Source organism: Monopterus albus, unplaced genomic scaffold, assembly GCF_001952655.1.
Source record: "Monopterus albus unplaced genomic scaffold, M_albus_1.0 scaffold89.1, whole genome shotgun sequence".
NCBI lineage: Eukaryota > Metazoa > Chordata > Actinopteri > Synbranchiformes > Synbranchidae > Monopterus > Monopterus albus.
Genome location: NW_018127969.1, coordinates 1,436,256 through 1,456,749, shown reverse-complemented (window position 1 = coordinate 1,456,749; position 20,494 = coordinate 1,436,256). Strand labels below are relative to the sequence as shown.

The 20,494-nt window shown below is 40.0% G+C and overlaps 3 protein-coding genes across 4 annotated transcripts in view; 1 reads left to right on the top strand and 2 right to left on the bottom strand.

Moving 5' to 3' along the window:
* The window catches only part of nbl1 (NBL1, DAN family BMP antagonist), a 6,300-nt gene extending 1,280 nt beyond the window's left edge, over window positions 1–5,020 (bottom strand). Inside the window, exons 1-3 of the mRNA XM_020607809.1 lie at window positions 4,559–5,020; window positions 2,996–3,176; window positions 979–1,090 (exon numbers count right to left, since the gene is read on the bottom strand). Of these exons, the coding sequence (XP_020463465.1) occupies window positions 979–1,090; window positions 2,996–3,168 (285 nt within the window). The 5' untranslated portion in view covers window positions 3,169–3,176; window positions 4,559–5,020. The remainder of the gene's footprint in view (window positions 1–978; window positions 1,091–2,995; window positions 3,177–4,558) is intronic.
* The window catches only part of capzb (capping actin protein of muscle Z-line subunit beta), a 25,021-nt gene continuing 8,678 nt past the window's right edge, over window positions 4,152–20,494 (top strand). The window contains exons 1-3 of one of the 2 annotated variants that reach the window (XM_020607808.1): window positions 4,152–4,227; window positions 16,692–16,781; window positions 18,249–18,370. In XM_020607808.1, the coding sequence (XP_020463464.1) occupies window positions 16,725–16,781; window positions 18,249–18,370 (179 nt within the window). In that variant the 5' untranslated portion in view covers window positions 4,152–4,227; window positions 16,692–16,724. Of the gene's footprint in view, window positions 4,228–12,281; window positions 12,553–16,691; window positions 16,782–18,248; window positions 18,371–20,494 lie in introns of those variants that run through there. The other variant, XM_020607807.1, reaches the window with a different exon arrangement.
* LOC109964489 (mitochondrial contact site and cristae organizing system subunit 10) lies at window positions 7,435–11,282 on the bottom strand. The gene is made up of 4 exons (XM_020607810.1): window positions 11,157–11,282; window positions 7,895–7,942; window positions 7,691–7,800; window positions 7,435–7,598 (listed from the first exon to the last, which is right to left on the bottom strand). The coding sequence occupies exons 1-4, from the start codon at window positions 11,215–11,217 to the stop codon at window positions 7,590–7,592; spliced, it is 228 nt and encodes a 75-aa protein (XP_020463466.1). The 5' UTR covers window positions 11,218–11,282; the 3' UTR covers window positions 7,435–7,589.

Sequence of the window (20,494 nt, the reverse complement as noted above, 5' to 3'; positions counted from 1 at the left end):
ATTTTCACTTTTAGAAATTAAAATTGAAAAATATTCAGAATAAATTATGATAACTGGCTCTGTAGCAAAGAGGGACTAGCAGAATATATTTTATTTTTGTGGTTGTTATCATTATGGTCTGTAAAGAGTCTTAGACATTTTTTTCTAACTCTGGTTCCAAGGTAATGTATGTGGATGGATTGATGTGTGTTTGTTTTGATTCCACCTACCATCAAATTCTTAATAAATATAAATCAAGCAGATACAACCATCCCCTGTAAATCTCGGTGTTGCACAAGCTCGTGTCGGCTCTCCAGACCTCACGCAGCTTCTTCTCAGTGTCTCCATTATCCACTGAAAGTGATCATTCAGTGGTTTTATCAAGATCTACCTCAAGTGCCAAACCAGCATGGAGCAGTGTCTTCTTTCAGGAGACCTGACTTTGTTTTGTTTCAAATTGAATTTTGTATAAAGTCTTGGAAAACCATCCACAGCCACAGGCATAAAAATCATTTTCCAGATAATCAAAATTGAGGAGAAACTGTAAATCTTTCTCAGGCCTTTTCTGTGCAGCAAAAATAGTAAGAAAAATCATTCATCTATCAAGTAACAGCTATGCACCATAAGAGATACAATGTTTTCCACTGAAACATGAAGTGACCTCACCTGTGCTCCCACCCGCCTAGCCTACTTGGCAGTTTTCCAAACTATATAAACCTAACCACAAAGCCTTTGTTGTCAAAAGACTAGGTTTCTCCTGGCTAAGAGGGACAATGAACTTTAGAAAATACAGGCTTAGGATTCACAGGGAACCGCAGAAATTATCAAAAGAAACCAGTTCAATACCCTCCGTTGATGTTCTTCTTCAGCTTCGTGTTTGGCAGAGTTCAGAACACACTTAACCATCTTTCATGCTGGAAACCTGTGGTTTGTGTGTGAGTTTAATGAGCGAGTGTCAGTGTGTGCTCGCCAGAAGAGCTAACATGCAATAACTCTTACCACTTCCCACTGTGACTGGGCAGGCATGCAGGAGTCACAGTGCACCAGAGACTCGGTTGACTGTGGGAATGTGTTGGGGACGCTGTAACTGAAACACTGGCCCAGACAAGCTCTGCAACGAGAACACAGCGTATTCATTTTGTTGTGCAGTCAGACACGAAATGTGCGATTCAACGGCGGAGCCAGAGCACTCCTGTCTGTGTGAGCAGGAAACAAAGAACCTGAAACCTGAACCAGTTTACCTAGCCTCAGGGTGTCTGGTACCCTCAGGCCACACGCACAATCACAAAATGGAGACTTGTTATTTGTAAATAGATGTCGTGGAAAGTAACTAAGTACATTTACTCAAGTACTGTACTTGAGTACAATTTTGAGGTATCTGTAGTTTACTTTAATATTTTCATTTTCTGCTACTTCATACTTTGCGGTCACTACATTTTAGAGGCAAAAATTGTACTTTTTACTCAACTGCATTTATCTTATAGCTTTAATTACTAGATACTTTTCAAAATCAGATTAATGAAACAAACCTTTGCGGTCACTACATTTTAGAGGCAAAAATTGTACTTTTTACTCAACTGCATTTATCTTATAGCTTTAATTACTAGATACTTTTCAAAATCAGATTAATGAAACAAACTACAGTATAATCATAAGACTTTACTGATCAGTGGAAAATTCATAGGCTACTCAGCCATAATTCAATTATAGGTAGGCTATGTAAGCTGGTTAAAACTAGTTCCACCTTTACCAGCTGCAACATTAAATGTGTGTCAGTAATTGCAATCCAATAGTGGGATATACATTAATGGTAAATAGTATTTTTACTTTACTTTTACTTTATGCTAATACTTTGGACTTTTACTTAAGTAATGCTTTGAAATCTGGACTTTTACTTGTAACAGAGTACTTCACACTGTGGTATTGCTACTTTTGCTTAAGTAAACAGTCTGTGTACTTCTTCCACCACTGGCAAATGTTAAGTGAATCACTAGCCAAGTTCTGATTAAAAGTAAAAACCCTGACCAAGATGACAGAATGTATTTCCTTCTCTGACATCTATCCTGTTAGATATGGGAAGCGGTCGGCAAAACTTGTGCTGATGTCAGTGTGGCGATCACAACGTTCTTTGACAAACCAGGGAATGGTACATATCATGTTTTCCTGAGTGAGCATTACTAGAATAAACGTTACCTTAACCTGTACATTTTCAATCATGTAACTTGAAGGCAGAAAAGTGTTTTGTCCACATATACTGATCTTCAATATTATTCTTATTGCCCCCTAATCCTATTAAAAGCCCTAAAGAACATCTTATTCTTCTGACACTGGGCCATAGACATCCATTGTCATCCAAAATCAAAATAAAATGCATATATGAGTCACACTGTTGCACTGAATGACATGTACTGTACCTTGATTGACATAGACAAGGGCGCTCTGATTTACTGAGTCAGTTTCACGTACATAATCCTGCTGCTGTAAATACTCACTAGTACACAAAATAGTAAAAACACAAAACATTTTAAAAAGAAAAACTATAGTATACAGCTGTTTTAGGGAAATTTTTTGTGTTTCTTTAAAATGTAAGTATATATTCATAAGCTCTTTAAATACTTATGACTCTGGGAGAACTCAGTGAGTTTGCTGAGAATAAGAAATACATGAATATTGCCAGCCATCACCTTTCATACTAATACTTGCAGTTTAAGAGCCCTTCTGGACGGTAAAACAACAGAATTTAACAGAAATGAAAGGTAAGGAATAGGAAAAGACAAAAATCTGAGATGCTGTTGTATGTTTGGGACTGTGGTTGGTAATGAAACAAAATACAAACAGCAAATTAGTTTCAGTTCCTTGATGTTTCTGTTGTACCAGCGCTTCCTCAGTGTGCCGCTCAAACTGAACTCTAAGAATGCAACTTACTGACAGATAGATATATCCACTTTATTTGCTCTTTTTTTCAGCTGCAATGAGACAGAGGGAGACAAAGAGACAGAGAAGGCCTCTACCTGACCTGTTTTGAATAGAGCGAGGCTGACATCCCGTGTGCCCAACTATCTGTGTGATGTTCTTGGCCTCGCACCAGGCGCTCTTGTCAGGGAACAGCGCCAGGCGGTTGATGTGTGCAGGCGGTGCGGCTGAATACAGTGCAAACAGTGCACAGCAAATCTGAATCCTCTGCCACATGACTGCACCTGAAGGGGTAGACAAAACATGTAACTGCTCTGTAAACCTTGTTCAAGACAAAAGCACGCACTCAAAGGAGTGCTGACAAAGTATCTTCATGTCTTCTGTATCTGCTGCTCAGATGCTGTCTGGTTTTAGAGAAATTTGAACTTTGCATATCCCTGCTGATGTGGATTGAAAATTTTCCAGTGATTATCAGCTTGAAATCCAGAGATCCCTGTGCATCACATTTGTCCAGTTAACAGAGTTATTCATTTGAATAATTAAAATAAGTTTTTAATCATCTGAGTCACCAGCTGCAGAGAGAACAACATATGTTTAACTGCTCAAAAAAGACTCTACGTCTACAGTGGGGGAGAGAGTCAAATGTCGGCTTCACATCACCTAACTCTAATACCAGGCTGTCCTCTGCCTTTCACTCTCTTCTTTAAAAATGCTTCAGTCACATCATTTACATTAAAAACAGTTGAATATGTTTAAACAAAGAGAAGCGGCTAATGGTCACCCACGTCAACTCATTTAGGTACTTTTCAGCATTACCACTCCCTCAGACATAACCTAGCCTTGTATATAAAGAATCAACAGAGCCATTATTGAGTGAGAATAACACCACTGACAATGGGAAGCACTTGGTTTAATAAATATCTTTCTGTCTATTTTTTTGACAAACCTCAAAAGCTTGGATTAGATGTTTTTCACCGTGGTGATAATGTTAAGCATGAATTTCTTACTCTACTGACTGAACATCCTATGACACGACTTTTGTTGTGATTTGGCGCTATACAAATACAATTGACTTGAACTGAGCTGCTTGGTAACGCGTTACAATAACCAATCAGTTACTGCTTCAAATATAATAGCAGCGTGTGACTAAAGATTCGTGGTTGGATGCTTTACTTCGAAGATTGAATTTGAATTGGAATAGTTTTACATTCTATCGCAGTCTCTCGTATTTCCAGTCGCGTAACGTAACGTTACGTTACGTTATGTAACGTAAGGTAACGTCAGTTAGTTCTTCCCACTTCAATTTAAATATTTATACGAGCTACATGGATCTCGGTAAGTCTTATTTAACAGTTTGCCGCTGATTTTTGCCATTAATACAGAGGCAAATGTGATAGTCCTGTTTTTTTCACCGGCAAGTTCTCTGTTTTCTTCGAGTTAGCGTTACCGAAGGTGGGAGAAGTTGTAGTCTTCTTTCCAACAAGTGCTACTGAGGAAAAGTAACCTATAGGTTGGTGAGGGAAGTACCGTAAAATGCTGAATAGCAGCTGTCATAGGGTCGTTAGCTCACAAGTATACCAATAACCTTACTTTTCAAATTAGCAACGAGTAGTGAAGTACTTTCTCAGTAACGAGCCCGAACAGTGGTGGTAACTGAGACACTTACCAGCGCTCAGCGACCCCGGGGAACAGCCACTTGATCACTGCGCAACGTCCCGCTGAGCTGAGTCCCCTCACCCAAAACGGGCTCCTGAAACCAGAGGATGCGGCTGTCGGATATCACGGCGTGCTGATAGTCTAATTAGAGGGGAATAAAGTGAGCAGCTTGTGCGCGTCGAGAATACATCCGAGCTCCGTCTGTCATAAAACAGTTACATCACCCGGAAAGAACAAGAACCGTCCGGCCGCGATGGGGGAAGGATGGGGAGACGGGGTAGGTTGTGAGCGCTCTCACATCTCGGAGACCATAAGCCCGGACCGTTCCTCCCCTTTGTTCTCTTCCCGGCCACTGCTAAATTCCCATGTAACTCCACTGAAACACGCTTTCCAACTTATTGTCTGTTGCTGTTAAACTCCCAAGCAGGGGTTATAGGCGCGGCTGAGCCCTCAGACAGGGGTCCTGCTGTGCCGATTCTGGACGAAAGAAAACGGGGAGGGAGGGAAACTGCTGGGAAGGTTTCAAATGTTTCCCTAAGTAGGAGAGAGGCGAGACCGCAGATCAGATTTACTGGATAAATATGCAAATATAACAGATTGCTCAAATATGGCATATATGCAGTTAAGCTTTTCAAATAACCTGGCATTGCTTTACTAAAATATTCCATTGCAAACATTAATAACAGTATAATAATCCTATACAGTTGGAAAGGGGGGGATAATTTCTGCTTTGATCCATTTTCTTTAACACTTTCTTGCAATGGGGACATTAAGGATGTTGATAGCAGAGCAGGCTACTTAACAAGAAGCTCATGACAACTTGATCTAATTAAGGCCCTTTAATATGGTTGGAGTGAAACCACTGACAGGCTCATGAGCAGGAGCTGCTGAAAGGCATTATGTACCCCTGGTTCTGCTGACCCGTGAGTCCGGTGCTTTCACATCCAATTTAAACAGAAATATTGGGAACATACTGTACCTGCCTTTGGGCCTTTTCTGGTACAAAACTGAAGTCTAAAGGGGCAGAAGAAGGGGTGGTGGAAAGTAGTAGCTAGGTACATTTACTTACTTTTGAGGGTTTGTACTGTATGTAATGTAGTATAAAAACATGATAGTATGTAAAGTAGCAGGTTAAAATTCTACATACATATTAATGCATCAGTGATAATAAAATATAATAGTACAACTCTCACAGGGCCCCTTACTACGCACTGTGCACATTTACTGTCGATACCTTTAAGTACATTTTGCTAATAATACTTTAGGTAACATTGTCACTGCAGGACTTTTAACTATATTTTACAGTGTAGTTGTGCAACAGTAAGTAAAAGATCTGCGTACATGCTTTACCACTGGTGGTGCCAAGATTAACTACAGCATTGTATCATATTTCAGTGTTGTTTTAAAAAAGAAAGTAATAACTGCAGCTGTAAATGTAGTGGAGCAAAGTACAACATTTCCATTCTGGTAAAATGGGAGTAAAATTACTGCACCAAGGGAAAAAGTACATACACTTTAAAAATTGCCTTGAAGTATAGTACATCAGTAAATCTGCTTATTTACTTTCCATCTCAGGTAGCACCAGGATAAGTAGCTTGTTGAAGTTACGACAGCAGCATCAGCTACAGAAGCATAGTCATGCAGCAGCACACATGCCTGGTCCTATATTTTACACAATGACTGAGCAGTTTTAGCCATTAGGTGATCAAATGTGATTAGGTAGTATTATTAGACTGGTAATTATGATTCTTCATGGAGATTTTCCCAGACAGGCGCTAACAAGTACAGCCATGGGCTTTGGCTGTCCTATTACACCTCAGCTGTGTCACTAGTCCGCCTCACCCTCCCACACACGCCTACATCCTGTTCCTGCACTTCATCCAACCAGTGTAGCCTTGCTTGCAGGTGTTCAGTCTGGCTTATTTCTGTTTCACGCTTCACTTGCAAACAAATATTTTAATGGACAAGGGAAGAGTGACATGGCTTAATTTCTGACAGGGTTACTGTGTGTCTGATACATCGCAGTACACCAGTGTTGAAGAAACAGGCCTTTGAAGATGCTGGAAAGACTTTAATTCTATTGTGTGCAGGAATGTATGTGCTTACTCTGAGGAGACAACTGTTACTGTGACGGAGAGGAAAAACGTGTGTGCAATGGAGAGAGCGTGCACAGAGCAGTGTTTTCTTTGATGTGAAACCGTACAGCATATGTTATGTTCAGACGTGCAAAGTGCAGAACTCACCTGTTAGTAATAAGACTGAGCACCAGTCCAGAAAATGTATTCCTCTGCATTCCATGGATTCTGCTTCACCAGGGGGCTGCATAAACATGCGCACGTGCACACGCTCACACAAACAATTGTTCTTCCCTCCTAGACCCATGCAACTACACTTAAATGATCAATCACACTCCAAGTAATTTCAGCAATCACATAGCCAATAAATACAGATTCCTTCTCATATGAATCTGTGCTTTTCAACTCCCTCTGTCAGTCACAATAAATACTCATGAGGCTTAAAACAGTATAGCACTGCATACTGTTTGATGCCATGTTGATTTTCTTTGCCTCGATATGACAAATCTACCTCCCTATAGTATTCAAAGAAATCTATATCTATAAATAGCAAATAATGTATGAAAACCTAAACTTGCTTCTCTTTTGAACTAGCATTGTACCTCCATTGACTGTATTCTCTTTATTCCATCATTCTGTGCAACTTTTCATCCTCCCACTCTTGAGCAGGGCTGCAGATGCTGAACCTGGCTCTCATTCCAAAACAGCAGGAGTTCCACTCCCAGCTCATTAACACACAAAATTACCTCCCACCTTCAAAACCACATTTCATTCTTTTCAAACATGCACACATAGAAACAAAGAGGGATTTTTCACAATGACTTTATTAAATATAAATAGACTACCCTTTGAGCATAATGTGGATTGGAATTGGTATCAGGACAGAAATGAGCAGCAGAATAGCAAGGACAGCACAAAGACAGATGAGCAGCTCCTCAGAAAATCCTCCTCATCTTTAGTCCTTCATTACTGGTCCTGAAAATGAACATGCATAGAAGGCATGTGTCATGATGTGTTAGTGTGCCATAAAACCCCAACAAATAACACATTTTTCTCTGTGTGCTCACCTTAACCCTGCGGCCATGAATCAGGTACAGTGACCTTAAGTCATGCTGGCAGTTGGCGTAGCCCATACCCAGTCCCAAACCTGAACCAAATGACATGGGCCACATGCGACCTAGGGAAGAAATATTCATCTACACATGATATCTGAAAGTAAAGTGGCAATTACAAAAAAAGGTTTAACTTAATAAAAAAAACAAACAACTTACGTTTAAAGAAAAGAAGGGAGCAAACAATGCCCACACCAAGGCCAGTTACTGCAAAGAGGAAGAGAAGATAAAGTATGAGTGGCTTGATTAAAATACAAAAACAAATTATATGCCTTTAGTATTTTAGATAATGTAATCATGCCTGATCCAGTGTGAAAACTGGCTGGCACAGTCATAAATCTGTTGTAATGAGGTCAGCAGGGGTGACTCTATATGTTTGATGCAAAAGTTAGGTAAACAGCACAAGTTAGGATGACACTTCTCATTAGGAAGAGAGAAAAAAGGCAGCAAGAGCACAAACATCCAAGAAAGGAACAAAATAGCAAAAGGGGTGCAAAAGAGGGGGAACTGTGTCTAAAGCAGTACAGACAGTGTGTGAGGCAGAGGGCAGGAGAGGTTACAGCCCAGATAGTGTACATATATGCAGGTAAATGATGTCAGCGACACAAAAGTCGACTACATTGTTAGACCTATTCCGACCAGTGTGGGATCTTCAGGAAGAATGTGCTCAACTTCACCTCGCCACAGGCCACGCCACACCCAACAGCAGGCCAGCCAGCCACAGAAAACACATAAAAACAACCATTTGGGCCCCTCCGACTCTTAATTGGATTCAGAGAACTATGCAGCATGACCGATTTGCCTGAACCAGAGCCTTCAGACTGTTCCCTATTACACAACTTACAAATGTCAAACAAGACCACGATAGATTCCACATATCCCCATTATCAGTGCAGATCAACAATAAATCATTGTCCTCCGCATCCATTTCAAGTAAAGATTCACTTAAATTTAAGATCTTCCGTCTGTTGGAACCTCAGTACTCTCTTTGCTCTTCAGCCAGAGCATTTCTGATTTTCCACTGACTGTAATACAGGAAAAGCTTTGGCAAAATATGAGCGTAGATCAACATCTCATTCTGGCGTCCTTTCTCTTTGTTTGAACATCTCTAAGGGGGATGGATTATAACAAAAATATTTGTTCTGGAGAAGAATGAAATGTATGACCCACAGGCCTGAAAATGCTCTGTAAGTTCTGTCAGCAAATAAAGGCCAGAGCTGGTTGATTGGATTGTTATTCACTTGTTCATTGTTTCAAGTACTTTCTGCAAATGGCATCAATAAGGCATTTCATCATGATTTATTCAATTTGGTTAAGCCAAGCTCTATAACAGGCGAATGCTCGTTGCTCAACTTTGCAGTTTTAATAAAAACAATCGTATAAGTACTTTTTTTGCAAAGCTAATGATGTTTGTGAGTTCGGAGGGGGCACTGTTTAGGAAACTGGTTAGTGCTGATTAAACTATCTCAGTTATTGGATAGATTGCCAAATTTTGTACAGGCAGTTATGGTGTCTAGAAGATGAATACTAATGAATTTGGTGCTAAAGAACAGCCTCGCAGAGCTGGTAGCATAACTGTAGGCTATTAGCCTTTGAATACACCGCATATGCAGAAGTGCAAACATCCTTTGTGTCATATGTGAGTTCCTGAAGAAGTTTTTCTTTCCCTTTACAAAGACAGGTTTGATTGCTCTCATGATGTTTTCACTTTCTTCAGTGTCCACTTGGCAATAGTTTAATATTTAGAGCTTTAAGTTTATAGTGCTAGTAAAGCAGCTCACTTTCTTTATGCGGTATCCTCTGTAGGATACCAACAGTTTTACCACAATCTGTGGCACTAAATATGAAAGGTAGGCTAGGGGAGTCATTAACTTAACTCGTGTAATTCTACACAAACAGGCTAAAGGACATTTTCCTAAATGATCATACAAGTCAGGGCTAACAAAAACATTTTTAAACAGCCCCCTGAGCAGAACATGTGTTGCAGAGTTTCTCTGGCTACCAGAGACACGCTGGCACAGCTGGTAGTTTGCTACACTGAGCTCAAAGAAATGCCACAATGCAGATGTTTTTACTTCCTAGCATGAAAAATATTTTACAGCACCAAACCCATCAGTGTCCTTTTGGACAGATTTTTTGCCAAAACTGAACTAAATACCACACATCAACTAGTAGACCAACATTTAGCTTAAAGGTATTTGCTATACCACACTGTGAGGATACATTAAGCTTGAAAAAAAGTTGAACAGGCATCTCTTTCTCATTGTGTCAGTCCACAGTCCAGCTTTTTTTCTCACCCCAAAGGTTTTTCAAAAACGGTCCCACCAGAGTGGATAAATCTGAAATCACTGGCTTTGCATTTTAGTGTTGGCAGGGAAAAATCTTTGGAAAGCAGTGAAATAAATGCGCCCAGAAAGGCCCAGGAAGTATGTGACAGCAAAGCAAAAAAGATGACTTTGTCACTTTTAATCTTCTAAGCAATCACTCATTTAAACATCAGCACAGCTGATGTCATTAGTTACATTTATTTTAAAGGAAAACTTTCTCAATTTTGTCAAACTTTGTCACCTCATCCTTAAATACGGAGGCAGCTGTGGCTTTGGCGGTAGAGCGGTTGTCCCCCAACTGGAAAGTTGGCGGTTCGATTCCCGTTTTCCCCAGTTGACATGTGTTGACACTGAACCCCAAGTTGCTCCTGATGACCAGAGCAGCACCTTGCAGGGACAGTGCCACCATTGATATATGTATGTGATGTGTGTTGGCGCGGCAGGTGGCTACCTCAGTTCTGTTACCAGAGATAAACTCCTTGTGTGTATAACATACTTGGCCAATAGAGGTGGATACATTTAAAAAGTGCAATAGTTATTCAATCAAAATCTAAAAGCAAAATATTGTTTGCTTGGAGGCATTTATAAAATATATTTCATACTCCACTGCAGAAAAGCATATTCACTCAATTCCTCTACTCCAGCATAGGTTTGAATGCAGGAATCCACTGCAGAAAAGCATATTCACTCAAGTCCTCTACTTAAGTATAGGTTTGAATGCAGGGGTTTTACTTGTAAGTTGAGCGTATATACACTGCTTAAGTAAAAGGACATACTGTACAGTAAGTAGCCTATTCCACATAGGTCTACTCTCTATAGCCTGTTAACGCTGATCAAAACACACATTCTAACGTGTAGTATTAACTAAACAAAGATTTTAGCCTTAAATCAAACACCAAGCTGTATTCATTCAACAAACAAGTTTCCAGTTGACATCAGTAAACTGTCCCATCATGGTTAGACAAATGTCCAGTCGGAAATCACCTCGCCTCTTGCTTTGACTGTAGCGCAGCTTATTTACCAGGTGAGATATTCAGCAAAATCCCTAAGGACAACTTTAAATAAATACGTTACATACATGAAAAGATATTAACCTGTTTTCACGGCAGTGTCAGCAAGACAGCGATCCCATTTCCGTCCGAGCTCGTCTGCCATGTTTCCTGCTGTCAGGAAGCTCCACAAAATATCGCGAGAGGTATAAGCATAAACCCTCCACAGCATTGTTGTCTTCAAGGAAACATTCCCATAAACAGCTAAACTAAATCAAACGGATTTTTTGAGTAAATGCTCGACAGGCGACGTTAATGTTAAATATAATAGGAATTAAAATAATAAGCAAAGCCACTATCATTTATAAGAGATGCTAGCTTCTCTGATTTGTGAAATCAGTTATGGTCCAACAGGTAAATTACCCAAGCATGATGGGGAACTTGAAGCATGCATTGCACGTACACTGAGAATGGCCTTTCAATTGAGGCATCAAATTTTTGTAATTAAATATATTTTCATGTTCACAAATTATGGATTTTTCACGGAGGGAGGAAGCATAAGAATTTCTAATAAAGTAATTGAACCTTTTATGGAAAACCACATCAGACAAGCTATTTTTCAGTGCAGGGCAGGTTCATATATCTTGGCTGTGTGAGGGGTTGGGTGAGCTGATGGATCAAACCAAAGCTAATTTTAATACTAATGAAAAATCTCTATTTATGTTGTAAAGCCCATTAATTATGGACAATAACAATATTAAATAAAATAAATAAACAAAAAGCTAACAATGACAGTGCACTAGTGTCATTTATAAAAGGTATTACCTGACACTGATGGATTTTTCTCTCTTTTCAAGATCAGAAATGAATTTGAAATGGTTTAAAAAATTATTCATATGTAATTAAAGGATCAAAAATAAAACTGACCACAAAAGGTCAGAAGATATAAATGTAAAAAAAAAGATAATAAATATTTTTTTTAAAGGAACCCATATAGAATAAATAAATAATTTTGATTGTTTACATGAAAAGTGTTTAGGAAGAAGCCTCGCAGGTTTTTGTTTCACATTTGTAGCTATTTTCAGGCATTGTTGGTAAACCAGTCATTTCATTCTAACTACACGGGTGCGTTTGTGTATCCACCGGCCTCTCTGACTGCAAAATTACCGCGCCACACCTCTCTTTCCATACTTGGCAATGCCTTTCTTGCTCCTTCGCTATTGGCTGCTGCGCAGAAAGCCCGGTGTGACCCGGACATGCAACCAGGGCCTGTTTTCTGACTGCAGCCTCCTTCCTGTAGCCCGGTTGAGGAAGTAAATTTCGCTGACAGGGCTGGGTTGAGTGAGGGAAAGGCGAGCAAAACATATTCAGTGGGGGACTAAAAAAAGCAATAGAACAACAAGAGGCGAGAGGAGTGATTTGTTAAAGCACAGTAAAGTGAAGGTGTACAGTCGTCGGTGAAATCGTGCTCCCCTGCCTCTCTGAGACCGCCACAGACATGGTAAGGGCCGCGATAGAGCTAATGGGAGAGACGGGAACGGGGCAAGCGGGTTTTGGTGGGGCAGCTGGCTACAGCTAACTAAGCGTTTACGGCTTGGAGTGCTAAGCTAGGGTAACGCTCGCTGGAGGTGCAGGGTGGTAACCTGAGAGGAGCCGTAGCAGAGGAGCCAAGTGTATAAATCATAGCCAACTTGCACTGTTTGCAAAACTTCCTCGTACCGGATACAAATGAATTAGCTTCGGGGCTAAGCTATAAGCTGGATGTTTTAGCTAGTTGGCTAGCTGTTAGTTAAGGTATGCATAAAGTTAGCACAGGATGTTTAGGATTCGAAACAAGTTGGTGGATAACGTTAGTATTGGCGAGTTCTAATGTAACACGCACACACGCAATCACCCAGGCGTGCACACACAGGCTAAAATAGTCAAGCGCCGGGTTGCCTGTAGCTAAAATAAGACTGCTTGCTCCTCCTATTCCAAATCATGACAAGCTGTCAGCCTAGTCAGTTTTCCTGCTTTGCAAGGTTGAACATGACTTTACCAACATTCCCTCTAGCAAATGTTGATGTCTTTCAGTACTTACAAATCATATCGTTTACTTATTACTTGGTTTTGATTATTTTGTACATCTTGAGCTTATATGACAGGAACATCACTGAAATAGGTCATGTATTTATGTTTGTTAAAAACTAATACTATACTTGAATTATACTAGCATCTCTTGCTTTCACACTGCTCTGTAGTACTTCCACGTAGCTTAAAATGTGTTATTCCTGAGTTTGGAAGAGCAGCTGTTTTTTTTCTGCAGTCACCCACTCCCTTTGGCCTCACCTCATCCATCCTGCTGGCTCTGCCTCACCGCTCTCCCCTGACCCCGGCGGTTGTTGGTCTGAGCTAGTGTTTACTCAGAGACAGGAACACTGATACACACAGTGTCAAACAGCGCAGGTGTCTGATGGAGCAGACTGATTCATCAGCTGGGAGAGATTTTAAGAGCAGAGGAAAAGGCACGTTAGACATTGCCTGGAAACCTCTTATAGGTTCAGGGGCACCCTCAAGCAAAATGTTTATGGAGAAAGGGGTTCTCCATTTATAACACGCCATTGTCCTGTGATCAGCTAGCAGCTGCATGAGTGCATTTTATTAGGCTTGAGCACTTAAGAGGAGTTACTTCATAGATAAGCCAAGGCAGAAGGCTTTCTGACATCTAAAAGAAATGTGAATTTATTAGGTATAACAAACAATGTGCCAGTGCAGAAAACTATTACTTTTGTGCTAGTGGTGATTTTGAGATTAACACAAGTGATACAGATTTATTCCATCCATCCATCCATTTTCCTCCGCTTATCCGGGACCGGGTCGCAGATTTATTATCAATACAAATTCATGCTCTTTGCACATTTCTGTTTGTAATGGTAGAGACAAGTATATGTATGTCGAGATGGATGTGTTTCTCTTGGCTCAGCATGTAATCTGGTGTAGATTGATAAAAGCAGTTACTTATTCAGATACTTTAAAATGTTGTAATTACTGGACTCATGATAAAAAATGTTGATGCTGGTGTCCTAGTAAGGTGTTTGGTAATGCCCAGTAGCCTGAAAGGATTAGTAGAAAATGTGTTATGTGACATACATTTTCCTACATGTTTCCAAGAGTTTCATGTTGTGGCTAGTCTGTCCTCCCCTGCCCACTCATTTCCTGTGGCCTACTGCATTTTTAAGGGAGAGAAACCCCTGGCGGAAAGACAAACTTTCTGTTGTTTCTTCTATGGCTGTCTTCATGAAAACATTCTTCATCTTAACTGAATGGCCTGCCAGTGTAAAAGTTTTCATATCTTACATTAATTTATCCTAAAACTACTGCACAAACAATAGACCTTCACAGTAGATGGGCCAACCTTTTTATACGGAACACTACAAGAATGTTGATCTAGCTGTCCCTGGTAGGCTAGTGGTTAAGGCGCAGCGCTCTCGCTGCGGTGCCCCGGGTTTGAATCAGGGTTGCATCAGGAAGGGCATCCGGCGTAAAACACGTGCCAAATGTCAACATGCGAGTCGTCAGTGTGACGGTTCGCTGTGGCGACCCCTAAAAAAATGGGAAAAGCCGAAAGTGACAACAACAACAACAACAACAAGAATGTTGATCAGCAATATTTAGCCTACTTGACTCTTGGACTTGACAAACTGTCATGTATATTGGGCATGGATCAGACTTGTGTTGAGTGACTGATTATACAACAAAACAAGTATCTGAATCAACATCTTTGTGTGTAAAGAAAACAAAACTGGTTCTAAGAATATGCTAAATATTGGTCCTGATAGCACATTTCTTTTACAGATCTTGTCATGGCTGATTCCAAATGAGAAAGGTCTTTAACTTTCTTAAAACCTCTTCAAAGATGAAATTAAAGTTTGGCCTGAATGATAGTTGTTTTACATCTGACATTTATTGGCAGCTCACCTCAGTACAACTTATTCTCATCTAAAATACTGCTATGTCACACTACTGGTTGTTCTCTGCAAAATATTCCCATGACAAATCATGGTACTGCTCAGTCTACTGAGCTGTAAATGTAATCTCATAGTGCAATCAGTTTTACTGCAAGGGTATGAATGCTTCCTGGTCCAATCATGCAGAATGTAGCAGGCCTTTAAGTGCTTGCCAGTACTGATCCAGGACTTGCATTTATTTCCTACGTAATGCAGATGCACATCATACACTTGAAGATAGCGCCTGCTTTAAACCTAGCAGAGCCAGTTAAGCCTTCTATATAACCTCCTATTAGCAAAACAGAGCATTCACTGGGTTTTAGGACTGTCCTAGAACAGTTGTCAGGCCTTCAGTGCTCATTCTGTGGAGAAAGTCTAAGATAATTAGAAAATTAAGAAAAATCAAATGTGTTGTCTTCTGGGGTTTCTTGGTGTAAAAGTTTGTTTTCCTGCACAGTGTGCTTGTTTTTTTGAGCTGCTGTACAGGGACTGTAACACAAAGAGGACATGTTTTAAAGAGACTAACTTCCCTTTAACTAAGTTGACTAACAGACTAAAAGCCTCCTATTCAGATAAAAAGTGAACTTTTCAATCAACAACACCAATATCGAGATGTGTCACGCCAGTGAAATCTTGCTACAGTAGAGGTGAGGCTTGTTGTCAGAGTATCGACGCTAAACTGCTGCTCTGCATTTCACCTGCTTGCAGCACTATGTTGGGCTCTAGCATTTCCATAGAGCACATAATCCTAGAAAATTCTCCTTGCATTGGAATTTTAGCAGTCTTAAAATACCACTACACCAGTGCTGATCAATTAAATGATGCTCTGATGACAAACCTTTGGCTCGATGTAGGAAATATAAAATACTACTGCATAGTTCAAATGAGCAGCTGTTTTCAGACACAATTCACTTAAATAATAGATTTTTTTTTTCCCGATAGGATGAATCTGGATATTGTGCATACTGTATATAGTTGGGTCTGTCAGTTTTTTACTTCAGCTGTAGTGACAAACAATGCATAGTAATACAGTTGTATTTTGCTTTCTTTTAAAAGGTATTTTTTGACAGTAAAAAAGCTGAGCCAAGTATTATCAGTAATATAGAAATCAGTATTTGACTTCAGCAAATTTGCCTATATTAAAGCTGCTCTACCTAATTTCAGCTGCTAGAGTGGTCTAGTGAGACTCTGAACAAACAGACACCATGGCTAAATCCCACTTCATTTAATTGCATCCATGTTTCTCTCACTTGCATCTCGTCCTTGTCTTAGTCCTGCCCTCATATGACACAAGGAAAGATATGCAGTATAAAAGTGAGGGCACAGAAATTGAGGAAATACATTTTTACAGTCATGAGCTGTCCTTTCCTCCAATCCTTCAGTTGAAGCGTGCAGTCACCGGCTGATTTCTGATAAAGGGGCCTGTTGATCCACAAGACTTTTGCAATGGACGGTCTTGCCTGTCGTCACTGAAAAAATTTTTTTTTTACAGAACTTTTGAGACAAAAACCAAACTTAGCAAAGTTGAACATCACTCACTTTGTGTCAGTATAGCAAACTGTTCAGGATGATATAAAGCTTTGAATTACTGTTCAGCTTTAATCTGATGGCAAAGTGTAATGAGTGTTGTCTCTGCTGGTTGTGTGTGTTTCAGAATGACCAGCAGCTGGACTGTGCTCTGGACCTGATGAGGCGTCTGCCTCCTCAGCAGATCGAGAAGAACCTCAGTGACCTCATTGACCTGGTGAGTGTTGGAGTCTCCTGTCAGAGTTCCTTACAGGCAAATCACACAACCATGGCAGGGGGTAGGTTGTGTTAAAATCTAAATACAGTGTTTTGTTTATTATAATTCATTGTAAGGATTACACTGACTCATCACAGCAGTAACAACTTATGAGAGTGAAGCTGTTCTGTTCTACAGTTTGCCTGTAGGACTGAGTGAGTCTGAAAATGGGTTTAGGAAAGGGAAAAAGCTAAATTGAATAGTCACATGTTTGGAGGTTTTCCAGGCATGTCCAACTGGTAGGTGACCCTGAGGTAGACCCAAAACATGCTGGAGAGATTATGTATCTCATCTGGCCTCAGAAACCCACCAGAGGAACAGGAACATGTTGCTGGAAAGAAGGACGTCTGAACTGTCTTGCTGAACCCGTTGTCACTGCGACCTGATCTCTGATAAGTAGATTAAAATTGGTGGATGGATGGATGTTAAACAACATCACATAAGAAATGTACAAAGCAACAAACCTAACTAAGACAGACCAATGAAAACAGTAGAAGATTAAAGTAAACATAAATAAACAATAATGGCAGTGCTGCAGGGATTAACAGAAACTGCAGATTCATTTGTCTGTAAATGAATCGTGGTTTCTTTCCACGATTTTGTGTTCACTGGTTATTTTGAGTTTTTTAACAGAGCAGTACCAACTGAATCTGACCTAAATCAGTCACAAATCACATCACACTTGTACCAGGGTTTGCATGGCAATGTGTTTTGTGAGTATATCCGTTCCTTTCTGGACAGACCCCCACCTGCTCACCTTCCTCTTCCCTCACCTTTAACCTCTCTCCTCCCAGGCATCAACTCTCTCCTCACCCATTTTGCTGTGTCCAGTTGTTGGTGATTATTATCACAGCTGCCAATCACCTCCACTGCCAGGCACTTTTAGGATCCAGCATCCCTGTTCAGACTCTTCCTGGCATTTCAGAATCTGAGATCACTTCTTTTTTCTTTCTCTCCCACATGTCTTTTCCTCTCTGATCTCCATGTTCTCTACCCCACTCTTCCCACTGGGTTTTGTTCTTACCTTGTCTCACCTAGTCTGGGCTGCCAGGTGTGTGGGGGCTATATCTTAGGAAAACAGGGCCTCCTTTGTGTGTATGGTCTGATGCAGGGGGGGTCCATGTCAGTCTGCGAGAAGTAATTTGTACCCCCTTATCTTATTATGTTTCCCTGTGATATTTTCTTCCTGCTCCACTCGGTAACCTTTGCTTATTGAGTGACGCTGGAATTTGAGAGAAACACAAGAATGTTAAATCATTTTTGCCCTAACAGGAGAATATCACATGCCAGGATCTGCATGTTTTGCTGTCTACTCTTTTCCTCTGCAGACCTGGGAGGTTGATTTATAAGCAGGCACCAGCTTGTAATGAGGTGGCTCAGGAATCCAGGTGTACAGTAGAAAATGTTATTTCTGGATTGTGTGTCCAGGTACCCAGTCTGTGTGAGGACCTCCTCTCCTCTGTTGACCAGCCCCTGAAGATTGCCCGGGACAAGGTGGTGGGGAAAGACTACCTGCTCTGTGACTATAATCGAGACGGCGACTCCTACAGGTCGGGTTTCTAACAGCACTGTATTTGCAGACAAGGAACATTAACTACATGTTGATCAGTTAATCAGTCATGGGAAAGTAAGCTGCAGGCACTCACAGAAATGGAAGTGGCTTTTTTTTATAGCACGGTAGCTCAGGTGTGTAATATAGTTCACTGCAATTAGGTGAATCAGCATTTTGAACCATAGTGATGCACTTTGACATATAGTATTAGTTCTTGAAAAATGGCTAACATGCAGCAGAGGAACTGATGGGATGGTTTGCGTAAAGCCAGAGTAACAAGCAGCGTGCGTGATAAGGAATCGTGACAAGTGTGGTGGCCAGTCTGGAAACAGACAAGTCCAATGTAGGTTTAAAACTGAGGACTTCAAATTTTATGTCAAGGTTACCAGCCAGTGCATAGGCTAACACTACACGAGATTACTTGTAAAAGAAGGAATGCCACATTTGTTGTTAATTTAAATTCATAAGTTAAATGGTTGGTTGAGTATTTAATAAGTATGGTGATAACCGATTTATCATTAAAACTTTTTTTGTTAAAAACACCTGTTGTCAGTGCAGCTTCACCACTGTGATGAGCATTTTCACTTTCTGAGGCTCTACAGACTAAACGGTTGGTTGGCTAATCATTTAAATATACGGTTGATTAATCGCTAATGAAAGACAGCTGAAGCCCTAATTTAAAATACTCAGGGTTTTTTCTGCAACAGCCTTATTTGGTCTGGCATGGCCAGTAGTTTCTGGTGGCTATTGTTAGTGAACTTTACATGTATAATGTTGGGTAATTAAGTCTGTTTGCTGACTTTGACTTTTCTCATCTGTGGCTATTATCTTATGGGTTAGCATGTTGCACATAAACATTTCACTGTCTGTATCACAAAGGTAAAGACAGCATACCACGGCAGGAAACCTGTATGATGTTTCCCATTTGTGGTCATTTTTATTCACATTTCATACATTTGTTCGAATATGGTAAAAAATTGCTTTTCGAATACAACAATGTACGGTGTGTTAAGCGCAACAGGCAGTTTCATGTCATTTGTCGTGCGATCCAACAGATGACGTTCTTAAAATTCACTATCGGCTTGACCGGTTACAGGTCCTGTTGACCTCTCAGTAAAGTAAGCTTGTAATATTATGTTTGAAAGGACAAAATGTGGGATAGTAGCAAGCACAGTTGTGCTGATCAGACAATAACTACACTGGAGCGGTGTTGAGGTAAACGATTTGCCGACTGCAAAAAAACACAACAGCATACAACAACATATCCGAGGACTTGCCTGAAATCTCGCTACCCAAGTGAGGCACAGAAGTTAACATTGCCACAGACAGTGGAGCAGTGTTTGTTCTATAGTTTGATTTGATTTATTTATTTATTCTTTCAAGCATGTAAAGACAGTTGATATATCAACACACATAATTTTACACACATCCAACAAATGCTAATCCAATATCAATTTGCTTATACCTAGTACATGCTTGAATGGAGTAGGAAGAAGTCAGACTTATCCAGTCCTACCCCCTGACATCATCTTACCATCATTGGTTTGCAAGCAGTATCTCTACATAGATAATTCTCTTCTACACCACACAAGTAATATACTAAAGAATTATTACATAGTGTTAACATTCATACACCACACCCACAATGTTCCATCTAATTAATCATTAAGCCTGTTCTTGCATATATCTTGATTGACACATACCTTTATATTTATGTTTAAACTCATCAATTCTATTACTATTTTTTATGTCCACACTTAAATTATTCCATAGTTTTACCCCACTTATAGAAATACAGAATCTTTTTTTGGTTGTACGTATAGCATGAATTTTTAAATTTAACTGACCCCTTAAATTGTATCCCCCTTCCCTTTCATTAAATAGTTTTTGAATTCCACCAGGTAATAAATTGTTCCTGGCTTTATACAAAAACACAGCAGTCTTATATCCCACTAAATCAAAAAACTTTAACAATTTAGACTGTATGAAAGCTACATTGGTGTGATCCCTATACCCCAACTTATGCACAATTCTTATCGCTCTTTTTTGTAATATATACAATGGTTGAAGTGAGCTTTTGTATGTATTTCCCAATGGTAAAATCAATGAAGAATACAAAATG

Excerpts from the sequence above, each read along its gene's own strand:
- LOC109964489 (XM_020607810.1), bottom strand. The coding sequence starts at position 11,217 with ATGGCAGACGAGCTCGGACGGAAATGGGATCGCTGTCTTGCTGACACT. Across the intron at positions 7,943-11,156 it reads TGACACTGCCGTGAAAACAG|TAACTGGCCTTGGTGTGGGC; the intron begins GTTAATATCTTT and ends TCCTCTTTGCAG. Across the intron at positions 7,801-7,894 it reads CTCCCTTCTTTTCTTTAAAC|GTCGCATGTGGCCCATGTCA; the intron begins GTAAGTTGTTTG and ends TTTCTTCCCTAG.